The sequence below is a fragment of the Mesocricetus auratus genome, unplaced genomic scaffold (assembly GCF_017639785.1).
Source record: "Mesocricetus auratus isolate SY011 unplaced genomic scaffold, BCM_Maur_2.0 Super-Scaffold_100042, whole genome shotgun sequence".
In the NCBI taxonomy this organism is placed as follows: Eukaryota; Metazoa; Chordata; class Mammalia; order Rodentia; family Cricetidae; genus Mesocricetus; species Mesocricetus auratus.
In genome coordinates, this window is record NW_024429219.1 from 8,223,476 (window position 1) to 8,237,634 (window position 14,159).

A 14,159-nucleotide genomic window follows, 5' to 3' on the forward strand; every position below is an offset into this window, starting at 1 on the left:
GAGTAGCGTCACCACAGCGATGAGGGGTCTAGGCCAACCTGAGGTACAAAATGAAACCCTGTCTCAAAGTAAAACAAAACACCCTAAATAAAATAGCATCACTGAAGTGGATCAATAATACATGTTATATATTCATAGCTCAGTTGGTAGAATGCTTCCTTAGCATACACTAAACCCTAGCTTTGATTCCCAGCGCTATAGAAAACAGATGTGGTGTTGCATGGGTATAATCTCAGCATTCAGGAGGTGGAGCCTGGAGGATCGAAGTTTAAGGTTATCCCTGGCTACATAGTGACTTTGTATCCAGCCTGGGCTACATGAGACTTTTTTTTTTTTCAGGAAGAAAGAAATGGAGGGAGAGGTAGAAAAATCACAACCCACCGGGCGTTGGTGGCGCACACCTTTAATCCCAGCACTCGGGAGGCAGAGGCAGGCGGATCTCTGTGAGTTAGAGGCCAGGCTGGACCGACAGCCTCCAAAAACAATACAGAGAAACCCTGTCTCGAAAAACCAAAAAAAAAAAGAAAAAAAAAAAAAAAAAAGAAAAAATCACAACCCTCTATTGCTGTGGGGCTGTTTTGTAGTCCTTGTTAATCTCTTTTTGGGGGCCGGTTTTGAGACAGGGTTTCTCTATGGCTTTGGAGGCTGTTCTGGAACTAGCTCTTGTAGGCCAGGCTGGTCTCAAATTCACAGAGATTCACCTACCTCTGCCTCCCAAGTGCTGGGATTAAAAGTGTGTGCCACCACCACCTGGCTAAATTCTTGTTAATCTCCTGCTGTGCCTCATTTAAACTGATTTTTTATCATTTCAATTGTGTGTATATTTGAGGAAAATGGTACATACATGAGCGGAAGGAGCCTTTGGAGGCAACAGAGACCTTGGAGCTGGAGTTACGGGCACCTGTTAAATACCTGATGTAGGTGCCAGGAGCTGAACTCAGGTCCTCTGCACTCTTAACTGCTGAGCTGTTTCTCCAGCCTTGACTGACTGTTGCTCACTAGTAAATTAGGCTTGTAAGAGATGTGTGTGTGTGTGTGTGTGTGTGTGTGGTATGTGTGTGGTGTGTGTACATGTGTGTGTGGTGTGTGTATGATATGTGTATGTGTGTGAGTGATGTGTGTATGTGGTGTGTGTGTGTGTGTGTGTGTGAAAACAGTGTACAAACATGGTTTAGCCCTTCCAGGCAGCACTGGCAGGTTGAACCACATCTTCTGAGCATCAGGAGATGGAGGTAGATCTCCTTTGTCCTCTTTCTTCATCTGGTACTCCTGAGAGTCTGGAAAAATATGTGTCCATGAGCAGGTAGTTACAGCCTGTGCCTTGCTGAACCCTGGTGATGATGTACATGAGGACCCAGTCCTGGTAATGATGTACATGAGGACCCAGGCGTGATATCTGGTCCTCAGCAGTTTCCAGGATATGAGTCAGGGTTGTTGTGAGAGGGATCAAGGCCTGTGTGTGGTCTTCACAGTACCTTGAGAGGAAGGACAGAGAGGAGTGGCGGGTCCACCTCTAGTCCCCCTCCCCCCATGGACTTTAACTCCTGAAAAAGGAGCTCAGCCTCTCTTGCCATCACCTTGCATCTTGTCTTGGAAGGCTCCAGGTCTCCTTCCCTCGTCTTCTGCAGGCACAGCCCAGGTCTGATGGGGACGTAATGCCCACACTGGATATGGCCTTATTTGACTGGACTGACTATGAAGACTTAAAGCCAGAGGTGTGGCCTTCTGCAAAGAAGAAAGGTAAGTCTACCTTGCCATCCGGCCCATGTCTGGACTCCTCTCTATTGAGGGGGACATTTGCTGAGTCCAGGCTGACCCATAGGTGTCCAAAAGTGGGCTGAAATACATCAGTCTAAGCTGGACCTGACACTGTAACAGTCTCCCACGCTCTCTGCACAGGTCCTATGTCTCTTACAGGGTGACCGGTTATGGGACCTACTTTACAGAAGAAAGTGAAGCAGAGAGAGGATCTTATCCCAGTCACACTGTGGGAATGGCCATTGACAGTGACACCCAAGTCTTGTGCTCAATCTGATCCCCAATTTCCTTGTCCCCAGAGAAACACTGGAGTCACTTCACCAGTGATGGAAACGAGACATCGCAAGCTGAGGGGGAACCATGTGACCATCACCAGGATTGCCTGCCAGGTACCCTGGTACCCCAATACCCACACTTAAGGCACCGGGCAGGGAGGGAATGCCAGAAAGGCAAGTGGGACAGGCCTTCTGGCATGGGAGCAAGCCTGAGTGTCATGACCCTTTATGCACAATAAATAGCAGCTACAGTAGCCACCAATTTCCCGAGAATCATTATCAGCAGCCACCGGTTTCCCGAGAGTCACTACCATACACTAACTCATAGAATGACAGGAGAGAGAGGCGAGGAGGGAAGAGAGAAGTGGGGTCGGGGATGGGGACTGACTGACTTCGGGTTTTTCAGGCAAAGCAAAGCAATTAAGCCCCAGGCAGGCTAAGGTCCTTTTCCAAGATCACACAGCCTGGGCCAACTTGGTTCCTAAGCTTCCTACTCACAACCCACCCTTACCCTGAGTGAGCTGATCTGCTCCTGACTGTGTCCTCTCGACACCCCCAGGGGTTAAATCAGTCCCCTCATCATGACACCACCTGGCTTTCTGGGGATGGGTTCAGTGACACCCTCTCCTGGTCAGCAGCCCTCCCCATCAATCATAGCAGGATGAATACAGAGTCTGAACTGCTGACCCTGTGGGTCAGGTGAACCTTCCCAGAGCAGACTCGGAGGTGGAATTAAAATCTGTGGTGGGGTAACACCAGTGAAGGGAGGAGGATCAGGAGTTCAAGGTCATCCTGGGGTACATAGGGAGCTCAAGGCCAGACCCTGTCTTGGGGGATGCTTATCTGGGATTTTGGTGGTGACACTTATAGTCAATGCAAGAGACCTCGGGCCTGATGTCATGCTGGCTCAGAAGGAGCTGTGGAGAAAAGCCTTGCTTGCCAGGGAAGCCACCTGCTGGCCAGGAGTGGTAGCCCTGGTGGCCCTGGTCTCAGCCATGCTGCCCGTTGTCTGGGCCTGCTGAGGGAGGGGGTGATTGGGACATGGGCCAAGGTGGCCCCTGAAACTGCTCACAGCAGGAGAGCAGTTACTTGACTGATGTCCCTTACTGCTACCAAATAATGAGGGCTTTGGGAGACGGGGTCAGGGGAGACTCAAGTGGCCATCTCCACGGCACCAAGTCAGCAGGATAGTCTGGTAGCCATTTTGTTGTTGTAGACGCGGGACACCAGCCCAGACAGGCTGTCTGTTCCTCCATCACTATCTGGACTCTGAGTGTGAAGAAAAGGCTGGAGTCAGGGCCAACAGGACGGTTACTTGGAAGCCAACTCTGCAATGAGCAAAGAGATGCCTCAGTCCTGCCTGGGATATCCCTGCAGCCACCCAAGGCTTCAGTTCCCCCACGCGTTCAAGAGGACGTTAATGTCCATGATCCCTGGGGTCCTCTCAGCTCTCAGCTGGCTCTAGCTCTGACACCCCTCGCTATTACAGCCCCATCCCTGGGAGGCGAACCCCACACCACCTTTGATCCCCCCATGATCAATCAAATGGCCCATCTGGGGAGGCTGGGGTCTCTGCCACCTGGCTCTGGGGATTTCATCTGTGACATCTAGCAGCGGTTCGGGCCCAGAGCCTTGCACACCAGATGGTCTGCCAGGGCAGGGCCTGCCACACGTATGATGGATCTCCTGTCCGGCGGGACTCTGTGCAGGGCGGTGGGAGGAGCCGCTCGGCTTGGCTGACCGCATGCGCTTGCTACGTTGCCAGGAACATGCTGTGACCTCCGGGAACATCTCTGCGTGCCTCACAACCGCGGCCTCAACAACAAATGCTTCGATGACTGCATGTGCATGGAAGGTCAGTCTGGACTCTGAGAGGGGAGAGCCCCCTCCCCACCATGCTCCCAGAACCGTGAAGCCTTTGTTGCCCAGCCAGCTCTGTGATGAGTGGGTCAACGAGCTTTCCTGGCAGAGGGTGGATGTGGTGGAGGGGCCCGGGGAGAGGGAATGGGTAGGAGAACCCCCCGGGAGCCGAAGGCACCAGTAGGAACAGCTTTGCTGGGCCCTTCCAATCTGTCAGCTCGATGCCTCTCCGTTCCTGGCACGGTTTCTCAGATTTGTGTTTCTCACCTCTTGAAATACAAGCTGGTGTGTGATCGCTCAGGATCAGGACAGAGAGAAGGGAGGAGGCAGGAACACATCTCTTTAAATAAGAGCCAACCTGAGGAGGCGGGTACGTTCTCTGCAGAATTCTAGATGGAAGGCTTTCCAAGTGAGACAGACGGTGGGGGGCAGGGAGCTGGGTGGGTTTCCCAGCAGTCCCAGGGAAGGGCTCACTGGACTACTGGGTTAACTGCTCTAGCACCCACCTCAGACGGAAGGGTGTGCCCGTGCACACACGTGCCCGTTGGTGCCTGATCTCAGTCCTTTCCTTCCTGGAGTTGTGACAGTTGCCCCCAAAGGAAGATTTTATGATTCCCACTTCGAAAGCGGATGAGGTGGCTTACTCAAACTCATATTTAGAAGAGTGAGGGTCACGGAAGAACACCTCGGTAGTAAAGTGTTTGTCTCAGCAAGAACAGCAACAACCCTGAGGGGGAGCTATGCTGAGTCTCACAGGCGGGCCTCAAACACACGAGCCTCCGGCCTCAGCCTCTCAAGCAGCTGGAATTAAATGGCTGCGGCATCATTGCTGGCTCTCTCCTTCCTTCTTTCTTCTTTGTTTTCTTGTGCTTATTTTATTTTATCACAGGAAAAAAGAAAGGAACGAGGAAGACAGAGAAAAGGAGTGGAGAGGTAAAAGGGAAGGAAATGAAAAAGAAAAGAAAAAGTTGCTTGTGGTGGTCTAGGCTCTTCATCCCAGCACTTGAGAGCCCCAGGCAGGGCAACTGTGAGTTTGAGGCCAACTCAGGGAGCACAAGTGACACCTTGCTTGGAAAACAACAAACCACAGCTAGCAATTGGCTCGGCACGAAGAAGGGCTTGCCCCGAAAGCCTAATGACCCATGTTCGATCCCCGGGACCCTGGTAAACATGGACGGAGAGATCCAACCACAGAGCTTCTCTCTTGTTAGGTGTGGGAGTGGACTATCTTAGTCCCTGCACTCAGGAGGCAGGAGCAGGTGGATCTCTTGAGTTCAAGGCCAGCCTGGTCTACATAGTGAGACCCAGTCTCTAAATAAATAAATACATAAATCAGTGAAGTTATAGTTCAGTGATAGAGTGCTTGCCAGGCCTTGAGTTCAACCCCTACCCATGTGTAAGACAGGGCTAGGGATGAACTGGAGAGATGGCTCAATGGTTAAGAGCAGTTGTTGCCCTTGCAGAGGACCCAGGTTCGATTCCCCACACCCGAACGGCAGCTCAGGACCATCCATAACTCCAGTTTCAGGGGACCCAGCCCCCTCTCCTGACTTCACAGGCACCAAACATGCATGTGGTGCACATATGTACAAGCGGATAAAACATTCCGACTCAAAACAATCTTCTTTTTTCTTTTTGGTTTCTTGAGACAAGGTTTCTCTGTGTATCCTGGCTGTTCTAGAACTCACCCTGTAGACCGACTGCCTCCAGAGTGCTGAGATTACAGGAGTGCACCACCACTGCCCAGCTTCAAAATAAATCTTTTTTTTTTTTTTTTTTTTTTTTTGTCTTTCGAGACAGGGTTTCTCTGTGGCTTTGGAGGTTGTCCTGGAACTCGCTCTTGTAGACCAGGCTGGCCTCGTCCAACTCACAGAGATCCGCCTGCCTCTGCCTCCCGAGTTGCTGGGATTAGAGGTGTGTGCCATCGCCTCCCGGCTTCAAGATAAATCTTAAAGAAAAATTTTAAAAGAGAAATATGAAGGAATTATGTAGAAAAATGATTCTACTTCTGTTTTCAGAGCCGCATTGCTGAAGACAAAGTATCATGATGGTTCCCATCACTTAGCGTCAATGAACACCACCCCGTGGCCATCCTGGGTGGGGCTATCACCTCCACACACTTCCCCCGTTTCAAAATGATCTTTATTATCTATACAGTGTTTATTTTGGCACGCACCTCTGAGAGATAAGAACCCTTTTAAAACAAGGTGTGGAAATTGCCAAGCCAAGCGATACTCAACCCACCTTCCAGGCTCTGAGGGCAGATCCCTCCCCTCGATGCTCTGTGAACCTGAGCCACTCACAAAGTCTAGTTCACAGTGATGAAAGAGCCTGCGCCCTTGTCCACAGCTGTGTTACATTCCGGTGAAACCAGACGACGAGAAACAAACCCAGAGATAAGCTGTCTCTGGAGCCAGGCACGGTGGCCAACACCTGTGATCTCAGCACTCCAGAGGTAGCGACAGGAGACCCATAAGTTCAAGGTCATCCTCAGTCACATAGGGAGTTCCATGTGGGGCAGCCTGGGCTATAGAGGGTCTTGTAACTGTCACCCACCCACGCCCCGAAAAAGGAAAAAGGGAAAGAAAAAGTCCCCGAAAAGTCATAAGGGCTGTGAAGTCTAAAAGGGCCAGGCCGTGGTGGTGCACGCCTTTAATCCCAGCACTCGGGAGGCAGAGGCAGGCGGATCTCTGTGAGTTCAAGACCAGCTGGATCGACAAGATCTAGTTCCAGGACAGGCTCCAATGAATGCCACAGAGAAACCAATGTCTTGGAAAAAAAGAAAAGAAAAAGAAAGAAGTCTGAAAGGTTGGTAGGTTGGTAGGTGTTTCCATAGGATGTTAAGGAGTCCTTAGGGAAAGAGGAAAGAGTGGCTGGTGGAGATTGAAAAAGAGCCCAAGGGGTCCTGAAAGGAGGCAGAAAGTAAGGGCAGGGACCTTGGGCAGGAGCAGCCTGGCTTGTTGTACAGTGACACCTGGAGAAGATTATAAAGGAGATGAGAGAAGCTTCTAGAAGAACCACGCTAACTTTGTTGCCCTCGTTGAGTTTTGTTTCATTGGTGACTGGAAGCAATGCCCACACTAAAGCAGAGGGGTCACGTGGTCTCTGGGGCTGAGGATGAGGTTCAGCTTAGCTGGCCCAGCGTGGGTTCTGTGGCCAGTGTAAATGGTGGTGCATGAATACAGCTTCAACACTTGGGGGGTGGAGACAGGATGGGGAGTTCAAAGCCATTCTCAGTTGGCTAGTCTGGAATGCATGAGACCCTGTGTCCCCCTCTCCCCCAGATTGCAGGACTGGGGACAGCTGAGGACAGGGAGCAGGCTGAAAGGTTAAAGAGGGTAGAGACCAACAGAGCGAGGACATGTTTAAGATGCTGTTGCCGGTGTTCAGAGCACAGGCCGGTTCTCAGAGGAGCGGACAAGGGCACAGTATACAGGCATCCTTTGAGTCTGGGTTCACAGTCTCTGAACTAGGCTCCAGCCCTGGCCTGGTAAGGGGCTGTGGGAGGCTCTGGGGGGGGTTGGGGGGTAAAGCCTCCTCCTGCCAGCCTCAGATGGTAATGTGCTCACCCTGCTTTCTGGGAATCCCTACGGTGTCCACATCCAGAGCCAAACTGTGTCCTCTTATACTGGTTAGTTCCACCTGCCCAAATTCCTGTTCCTCCCTGGAGACCCAGGTTCCAGGGACAGAAGAGAGAGTGGAGGCTGCAGCCTGGATAGCTCATCGCACATTAAGAATGGCCAGAAAGGAAGAGGGTTCACCCAGAAGCCACACAGGAAGGACCTGCAGGGTGCCAAGAGCTCTTAGGGGAACTACAAGTCCGGAGGACTCTCTTAAAATATTAAACCCAGGGCCCAAGGCTGGCATCCAGCAAGTCAGGCCAGTCAGGTGTCTGGAGGTTCCTAAGGGCTGCAGACACCCAACATCCCTGCTCCCAACTAACTCCTCCTCAGACGCCACTGTGGCCAGGGATTTGGCTTAGCTGGTAAAGTACTTCCTAGCTACAGAAAGCCTTGGGTCCCTCACCCAGCACCACATAAACTAGGCTTGGTGGTGCACACCTGTAATCCCAATACTTTGGAGATGGAGACAGGAGGGTCAAGAGTTCAGGGTCAGCCAGGCGTTGGTGGCACACACCTTTAATCCCAGCACTCAGGAGGCAGAGGCAGGCGGATCTCTGTGAGTTTGAGGCCAGCCTGGTCTACAGAGTGAGTTCCAGGACAGCCTCCAAAACAATACAGAGAAACCCTGTCTCGAAAAACCCAAAAAAAAAAAAAAAGAGTTCAGGGTCATCCTCAGCTACATAGTAAATGGATGGGAGGCCAGTCTGGGTCACACGAGACCCTGTCTTAAAACCATAACGAACTCTAGGCTGTCAATCACAAACTTCCCAGCAGCCCCTTTGCCCTCCTGCTGCTGATGTAAGTGGACCCTGAAGTAGAGATGTCCTCTCACCTCACCCTGTGGTCACTCTGTCCCTGAAATGCAGAGGTTTCATGGGCCACAGGGACAGCTCCTTCCCTACTATCAGGAGGGTGTGACCTACTGTGATCTTAAGTGAAATACATCTACTTACATCTCAGGTTTACTAGAGCCCTAGTAGAGTGAGCCATGGGCAGGACACCCGCCCACTGGGGTCACCAGGGCCACACTTAGGTTAACTAGGGTGTCTGGGGGAGACCTTATGTGTTTCTGTGATGTGTGTGTGTTTGCACGATGTATTTGTGTGTGATGTGTGTGTATTTGCCTATGTGCTAGGCCCATGAGAAGGTTGATAGGTGACAGCCCCCAAGGGACTGAGACCCACAACCCGTTCTCAACCTGAGAACTGTGGGGACTAGGCCATCCTCCCCCCAGCTTGGCAAGGGGTTTATTTCCTGATTCCAGTGCCTAGTGCTTTCCAGGCAAGTACTCCACAACTGACTTAGAGGTTCATTCTTTTATTTATCTGTTTGTTTGCTTTTGTTTTTTTAAATATTTTATTTATTGTGTATACAGTCTTCTGCCTGCATGCCAGCAGAGGACACCAGATCTCATTACGGATGGTTGTGAGCCACCATGTGGTTGCCGGGAATTGAACTCAGGACCTCTGGAAGAACAGTCAGTGCTCTTAACCGCTGAGCCATCTCTCCAGCCCTGTTTGTTTGTTTTATAGCTTTGGCTGGCCTAGAACTCACTGTGTAGACCAGGCTGTCTTCAAACTCACAGAGATCCGCCTGCCTCTGCCTCCTGAGTGCTGGGATTAAAGAGTGGGCTACCTTTGGATCCAAGAGGCAGCTGGCAGAGAGTGAGACTCTGGGATTTGCCTTTGAATCACAAAGCCCGCCTTCACTGCACCTCCTCCAGCAAGGCCACACCCCCTCACCCTTTCAAATAGTGCCACCCACTGGTGACCAGCCGCTGGGGGCCGTTTTTATTCAAACCACCACAATCTGTATCTAAAATTTTACATACAAACCCAAAATTTAATAAAACATAATTGTAATACCCCTATTTAAAAAAAGTGGGTTACCATGCTCAACTTTTTTTTCTAAATAGTTGATGAGGCAGAGTGCAGTTCAGTGATAGAATGTATGCTTAATATGCAAAGCCCCAGATTCAACAGTTAGGTTTTGCTTATTTATGTATTTATTTATTTTGCTTTGTGTCTGCTGTGTAGCCCTGGCCAGCCTCAGACTAAATCCGAACCTGCTGCCTCTGTCTCCTGAGTGTTAGGATTACAGGCTTATGCGACCAGCCCAGTTTCTTAAAACTTTTCAAGACAAGGTGGTGTGGAGTGAGCCGCCTGTGCCGGTTGGAGGGGAAGAAAAGGGAGGGGACAGTCACCAGCAGGCATGACATCCTTGTCTCCTTCCATTCAGGGCTGCGTTGCTACGCCAAATTCCACCGGAACCGCAGGGTCACTCGGAGGAAGGGGCGCTGCGTGGAACCAGAGACAGTCAACGGGGACCAGGGTTCCTTCATCAACATCTAGCGCCCGAGTGGTGCCTCCCCACCAGCCGGGCATCTGAGCCAGGGAGGTGTGGACAAACAAGACCGTCGTGTTAGTAACTAGCTCAGCTTGGGGCTGAGTGGGGGAACCCATGGCTGAGGCTGCGGGTGCAGACCCAGTACACTCACCCCCAAGCTGGAGGACGCCTTGGCTGAGACAGCTGCGCCTGCCACCCGCGGTGGGACCCACGCAGCTCGTGCACGGATCCTGCCCTACGTGATAGCCTTGTCGAGCGCGCCCCCTTCTGCTCGACACCAGCATTGCAGCAGCTTCGATTTGGAAAATCAAGAGATTTCCTGGAAACGACTGGGAAGAGAGAGGGCACCTGACAGTAGTGGTCCTGGAATTCCATGTCCCGGGCAAACTCCAAGCACCACTGAACTTCCACAGAGACCGTGACAAGAGACCACCGAAGCACACTTGAGTTGCAAGACTTGTGCAGGTCCCACATCATCCAAGATTCTCCTTTTTTGGCAACAGACACAACTTGACTGTCTTCAGCCTTCCCCAAAAGAGGCTTATTGTCTTTTGGGGAGATGGAGTTTCACTCTTTGGCCAAGCTGGCCTTTGAAAACTCAGACAATCCTCCTGCCTCAGTCTTCCAAATGCTGGGATTACCAGGTGTGAGTCAGCATATTTGGCAGGTGTAGCAATCATTCTTTACAAAGAAAGCGTGAGGGCAGGGGTGTGGCTAAGTTTATATCGCCCTCACCTCGGGTGCATGAACCCTGGTTTCCACCCCCAAGCATGGTGTCAGAGGCAGGCAGTGGCAGGAGGACCGGAAGTGAACGGTCGTCTTCGGCTCCGTGGCAAGTGTGAGCCAGACCACAGGAGACGGTATCTCAAGCAAAACAAAATAAGCCATTTGCCCAGGCTGCACAGGGCCGGCCCTGGGTTTGATCTCCGCTCATTCTCCTCCCCTCCATTCCCTCGACTTCCCCCAGGCCCCTACACGGGGGTGGGGGTGGGGCTGCTTTCAGATGAAGAAGGACCCCATGGGTGGGTCCTTCCATCTGGCAGGTGCTAATCAGTCATGAAGTGACACACAGTAACTTCCCTGATGGCCCCATCATCCAACCCTGGGACACGGGTCACCGCCTGCTAAGTCGTCCTCTGAGCATGCTCCCTGCTGGAAAGGCATGCACACATGTGCTCACCTGACTCATTGTTTGCTGATTTCCTGAGGCTCCATCCCTTCACTTCAGCAGCAATATCCCCTTGGAAAGTGGGGCCACTTCTGAGACTGGGGCAGCCTTCATGCTCACAGGCTAGGACCATGATGACAACCTCGACACTATCGTCCCCACCCGGAATATGTGTCCCAGCAGATGTGGCTCTGGAGGACCCTTTAGACTCCTGTACCTGGCATCTCCCTCCTGGTCAACTTGTACAAAGGAAAAAAGCCTTCCCTGCCCCAGTCCTCCCCAGCCTGGACCACGTCCATAGGATGCCGGGGCTGTTTACGGCTTTGTGGTATCCAGTCTGGTCCAGGGACCAGGCACCAAGGAAAGCAGGCGGATCTGTAAGAAATCAAATATGCTTGTTCTCCTTTCCCAGGTTGGTCTGATAGGCCTGGGAATGGGGGGCAGGGCCAAGAGCCGGAAGGATGAAAGCAGCAAGGGGAAAGCAGAGCCCTATACAGATTCTTGTTTCCCCTTTCGTAGTTCCAGGGCCTTGCAGGGGCCAGGCAAGTGCCCTGCTACTGAGCTCCACGCTAACCGGCCTGGGCTTTAAAGTCTCCAGAGCCTCCTCAGGGGGCTGCCATGGCAACCAGAGCTGAGAACATTGGTCCCCCGTCCTCCCACCTGCAGCAGCACCCTGCTGTAAACAGCCTGTCCCTCCTCTCACACTTTGTGGGCCTTAGGGAAGTTGCTTATGGTCTCTGTGCCTTGACTTTTATCTGTGAAATGAAAATACCTGATTCTTTTAACTGTTCCTGGCCCATCACACACACACACACACACACACACACTCTCTCTCTCACACACTCACACACACCTGGAATACCAGCTAACAGACTTCAGCAGGCTTCTTCCACAGGGATCCATCACATACTCAATGATGCTTTTTTCTCTCTCTCTCTATAGCTTTGGAGCTTGTCCTAGAACTCACTCTGTAGACCAGGCTGGCCTTGAACTCACCTGTTGCTGCCTATAGTGTTGCGATTAAGGGCATGTGCCATCATCACCTGGCTTTGATGATACTTTGTTTAAATGGTGTCTCACTATGCAGATCTGGCTGACCTGCAACTCATGATGCAGACCAGGCTGGCCTTGAACTCACAGAGATCCGCCTGCCTCTGCCTCCCGAGTGCTGGGGTTAAAGGGTTGCACTACCATGCCTAGTTCAGGATGCTTTCTTTGGTTGCTCCCAAGTGCACTTCACTGGTGTAGTGGTGCACGCCTTTAACCCCAGCATTTGGGAGACAGAGGCAGGTGGATCTCTGTGAGTTCAAGGCCAGCCTGGTCTACAAAGAGAGTTCCCAGACAGCCAGGGCTAAGTAGATAGACCCTGCCTCAAACAAATAAATGAACAAAAAACAAAGTGCCCTTCACAAAACCAAGCGATGACTCGGGAAGAGAATATGGGTTCCTGCGCTGGGGGCAGACCTGGAGGAACCTGTGGCCACACAGAATCAGGTTTGTGAGAAGAAAAGAGGACCCTGGTGGAGAGCTGAGCAGGGGCTAACAGATGCCCAGACAGACACCTGAGCTGAAGCCTCAAGGTCATGCTGACCAATCCCAATGTCCCTGGACAGGGAGTATTTTTCTGGGCTTTTTTTTTTTTTTGAGGGGGTGGTTTTTCAAGACAGGGTTTCTCTGTGGCTTTGGAGAACTGTGTCCTGGAACTAACTCTTGTAGACCAGGCTGGTCTCAAACTCACAGAGATCTGCCTGCCTGCCTCTGCCTCCCGAGTGCTGGGATTACAGGCGTGCACCACCACAGCCCGGCCTGTTTTTCTGGGCTTTGCTGGCGATATGAAGGGTGGTTTCCGTGGTGGGTAGAAGGGGGCTGAGGGGACCTGAGATGCAAACGTCAAAGCAAAATGACATCATCTGCTCCTCGAGGAGGTCAAATTTGAAGGCTACACCCCTTCTCCTGCTGAGGTGCTGAAGAGTCCTCCCCAAGCCTCATTCAGCCTTGCCCAGGCTCCCTCTGCAGCTGCCCACAATTAGCATCTGTGCAGCCTGCAAGGAGCATGCTTAGACAGTAAGGAACCAGGAGGCCTGGGTGCCAGGAAAGTGGGGTCTGGAGAGGCCAGCAGCTGAGGTTCCCCTTTGAGGGTTCTGGGGGCCTGACTACGTTAATCCTGGCCCTCCATGGCAGCTTGCACGCTCACAGACCACAGTGAGTGTGTGCTTACAGGCCATAGATACTGTGTGCACACAGAAGAGGGGTGGTCAGGGTAAGCAGGCTGCGAGCAGAACAAGGGGTTTACACTGCCGGGAGTGGGGTTTCCAAATTCCCAGGAAGAGCAGGTGATCTGGGTCAGATCTATGGCCAAGCTACTCCTGGTTGCAAAGGCCCAGCATCACCCGGGAGTCAGGCAGAAGCACAGAACCTTGGACCCCACTCCACACCTGCTGAACTGCAGTCACAGGAGTGGCCCCCCACCCTACCCTCCAGCCCCTGGCATCTGGCTTCTAACGCATTCTCCAGGGTACTCTTGGATGGGATGGGTGTGAGGGTCACAGACGGAGGGTAGATGCTGGTAGTGGGGACATTTGGACAATTCAGCACTCTTGCATTCACTATGGCTTGCCAACTCTGAGGTCTGTTTCCTGGCAACTTACCAGCAAGGACAAACTCCACGATCCAAGGTCTGCCTCCTGGGCTGTCATTGGCTCTGCTTAGAGGATGCCAGGTAGGGCTCCTAGGCCTGGAGCCTCCATCATTGGACTTTTGTACTCTTGGGAAATTCCTTGAAGGGCTGTAGCTCCTCCTTGAATTGTGGGAGAGACAAGGGGGGTACTATGCCTTGGTTTATGAGGCCATATTGCATGTATTCTCTGAGCTGTAAATAAAGAGGTGCTGATTGCTAAGCCATGTCTTGACTCTTCTTCCAGGAAATGGTCCATCTGGCTGGCAGGGAGCATTGCCAGAGCCTTGAGAGGGGACCCTAAGCCTTGTCTTTCTCTGGTCATTTGCTGCTCACTTGATTTGATTCCGGGCAAGCGAGACAAATGTGGGGCCCTCGCCCAGAAACACCCATCACTTAGGTCCTTTTCTTGGATATCCAGGTCTGCAGGCTTGGAGCAACTGGGGTGCTGGAGG

The 14,159-nt window shown here is 52.0% G+C and overlaps 1 protein-coding gene across 1 annotated transcript in view; it reads left to right on the forward strand.

The window, feature by feature from the left end:
* Draxin (dorsal inhibitory axon guidance protein) overlaps positions 1-13,927 on the forward strand; it is a 36,633-nt gene extending 22,706 nt beyond the window's left edge. The window contains exons 4-7 of the mRNA XM_021232612.2: positions 1,629-1,740; positions 2,058-2,147; positions 3,799-3,888; positions 9,755-13,927. Of these exons, the coding sequence (XP_021088271.1) occupies positions 1,629-1,740; positions 2,058-2,147; positions 3,799-3,888; positions 9,755-9,867 (405 nt within the window). The 3' untranslated portion in view covers positions 9,868-13,927. The remainder of the gene's footprint in view (positions 1-1,628; positions 1,741-2,057; positions 2,148-3,798; positions 3,889-9,754) is intronic.
* The last annotated feature ends 232 nt before the right edge of the window (positions 13,928-14,159 follow it).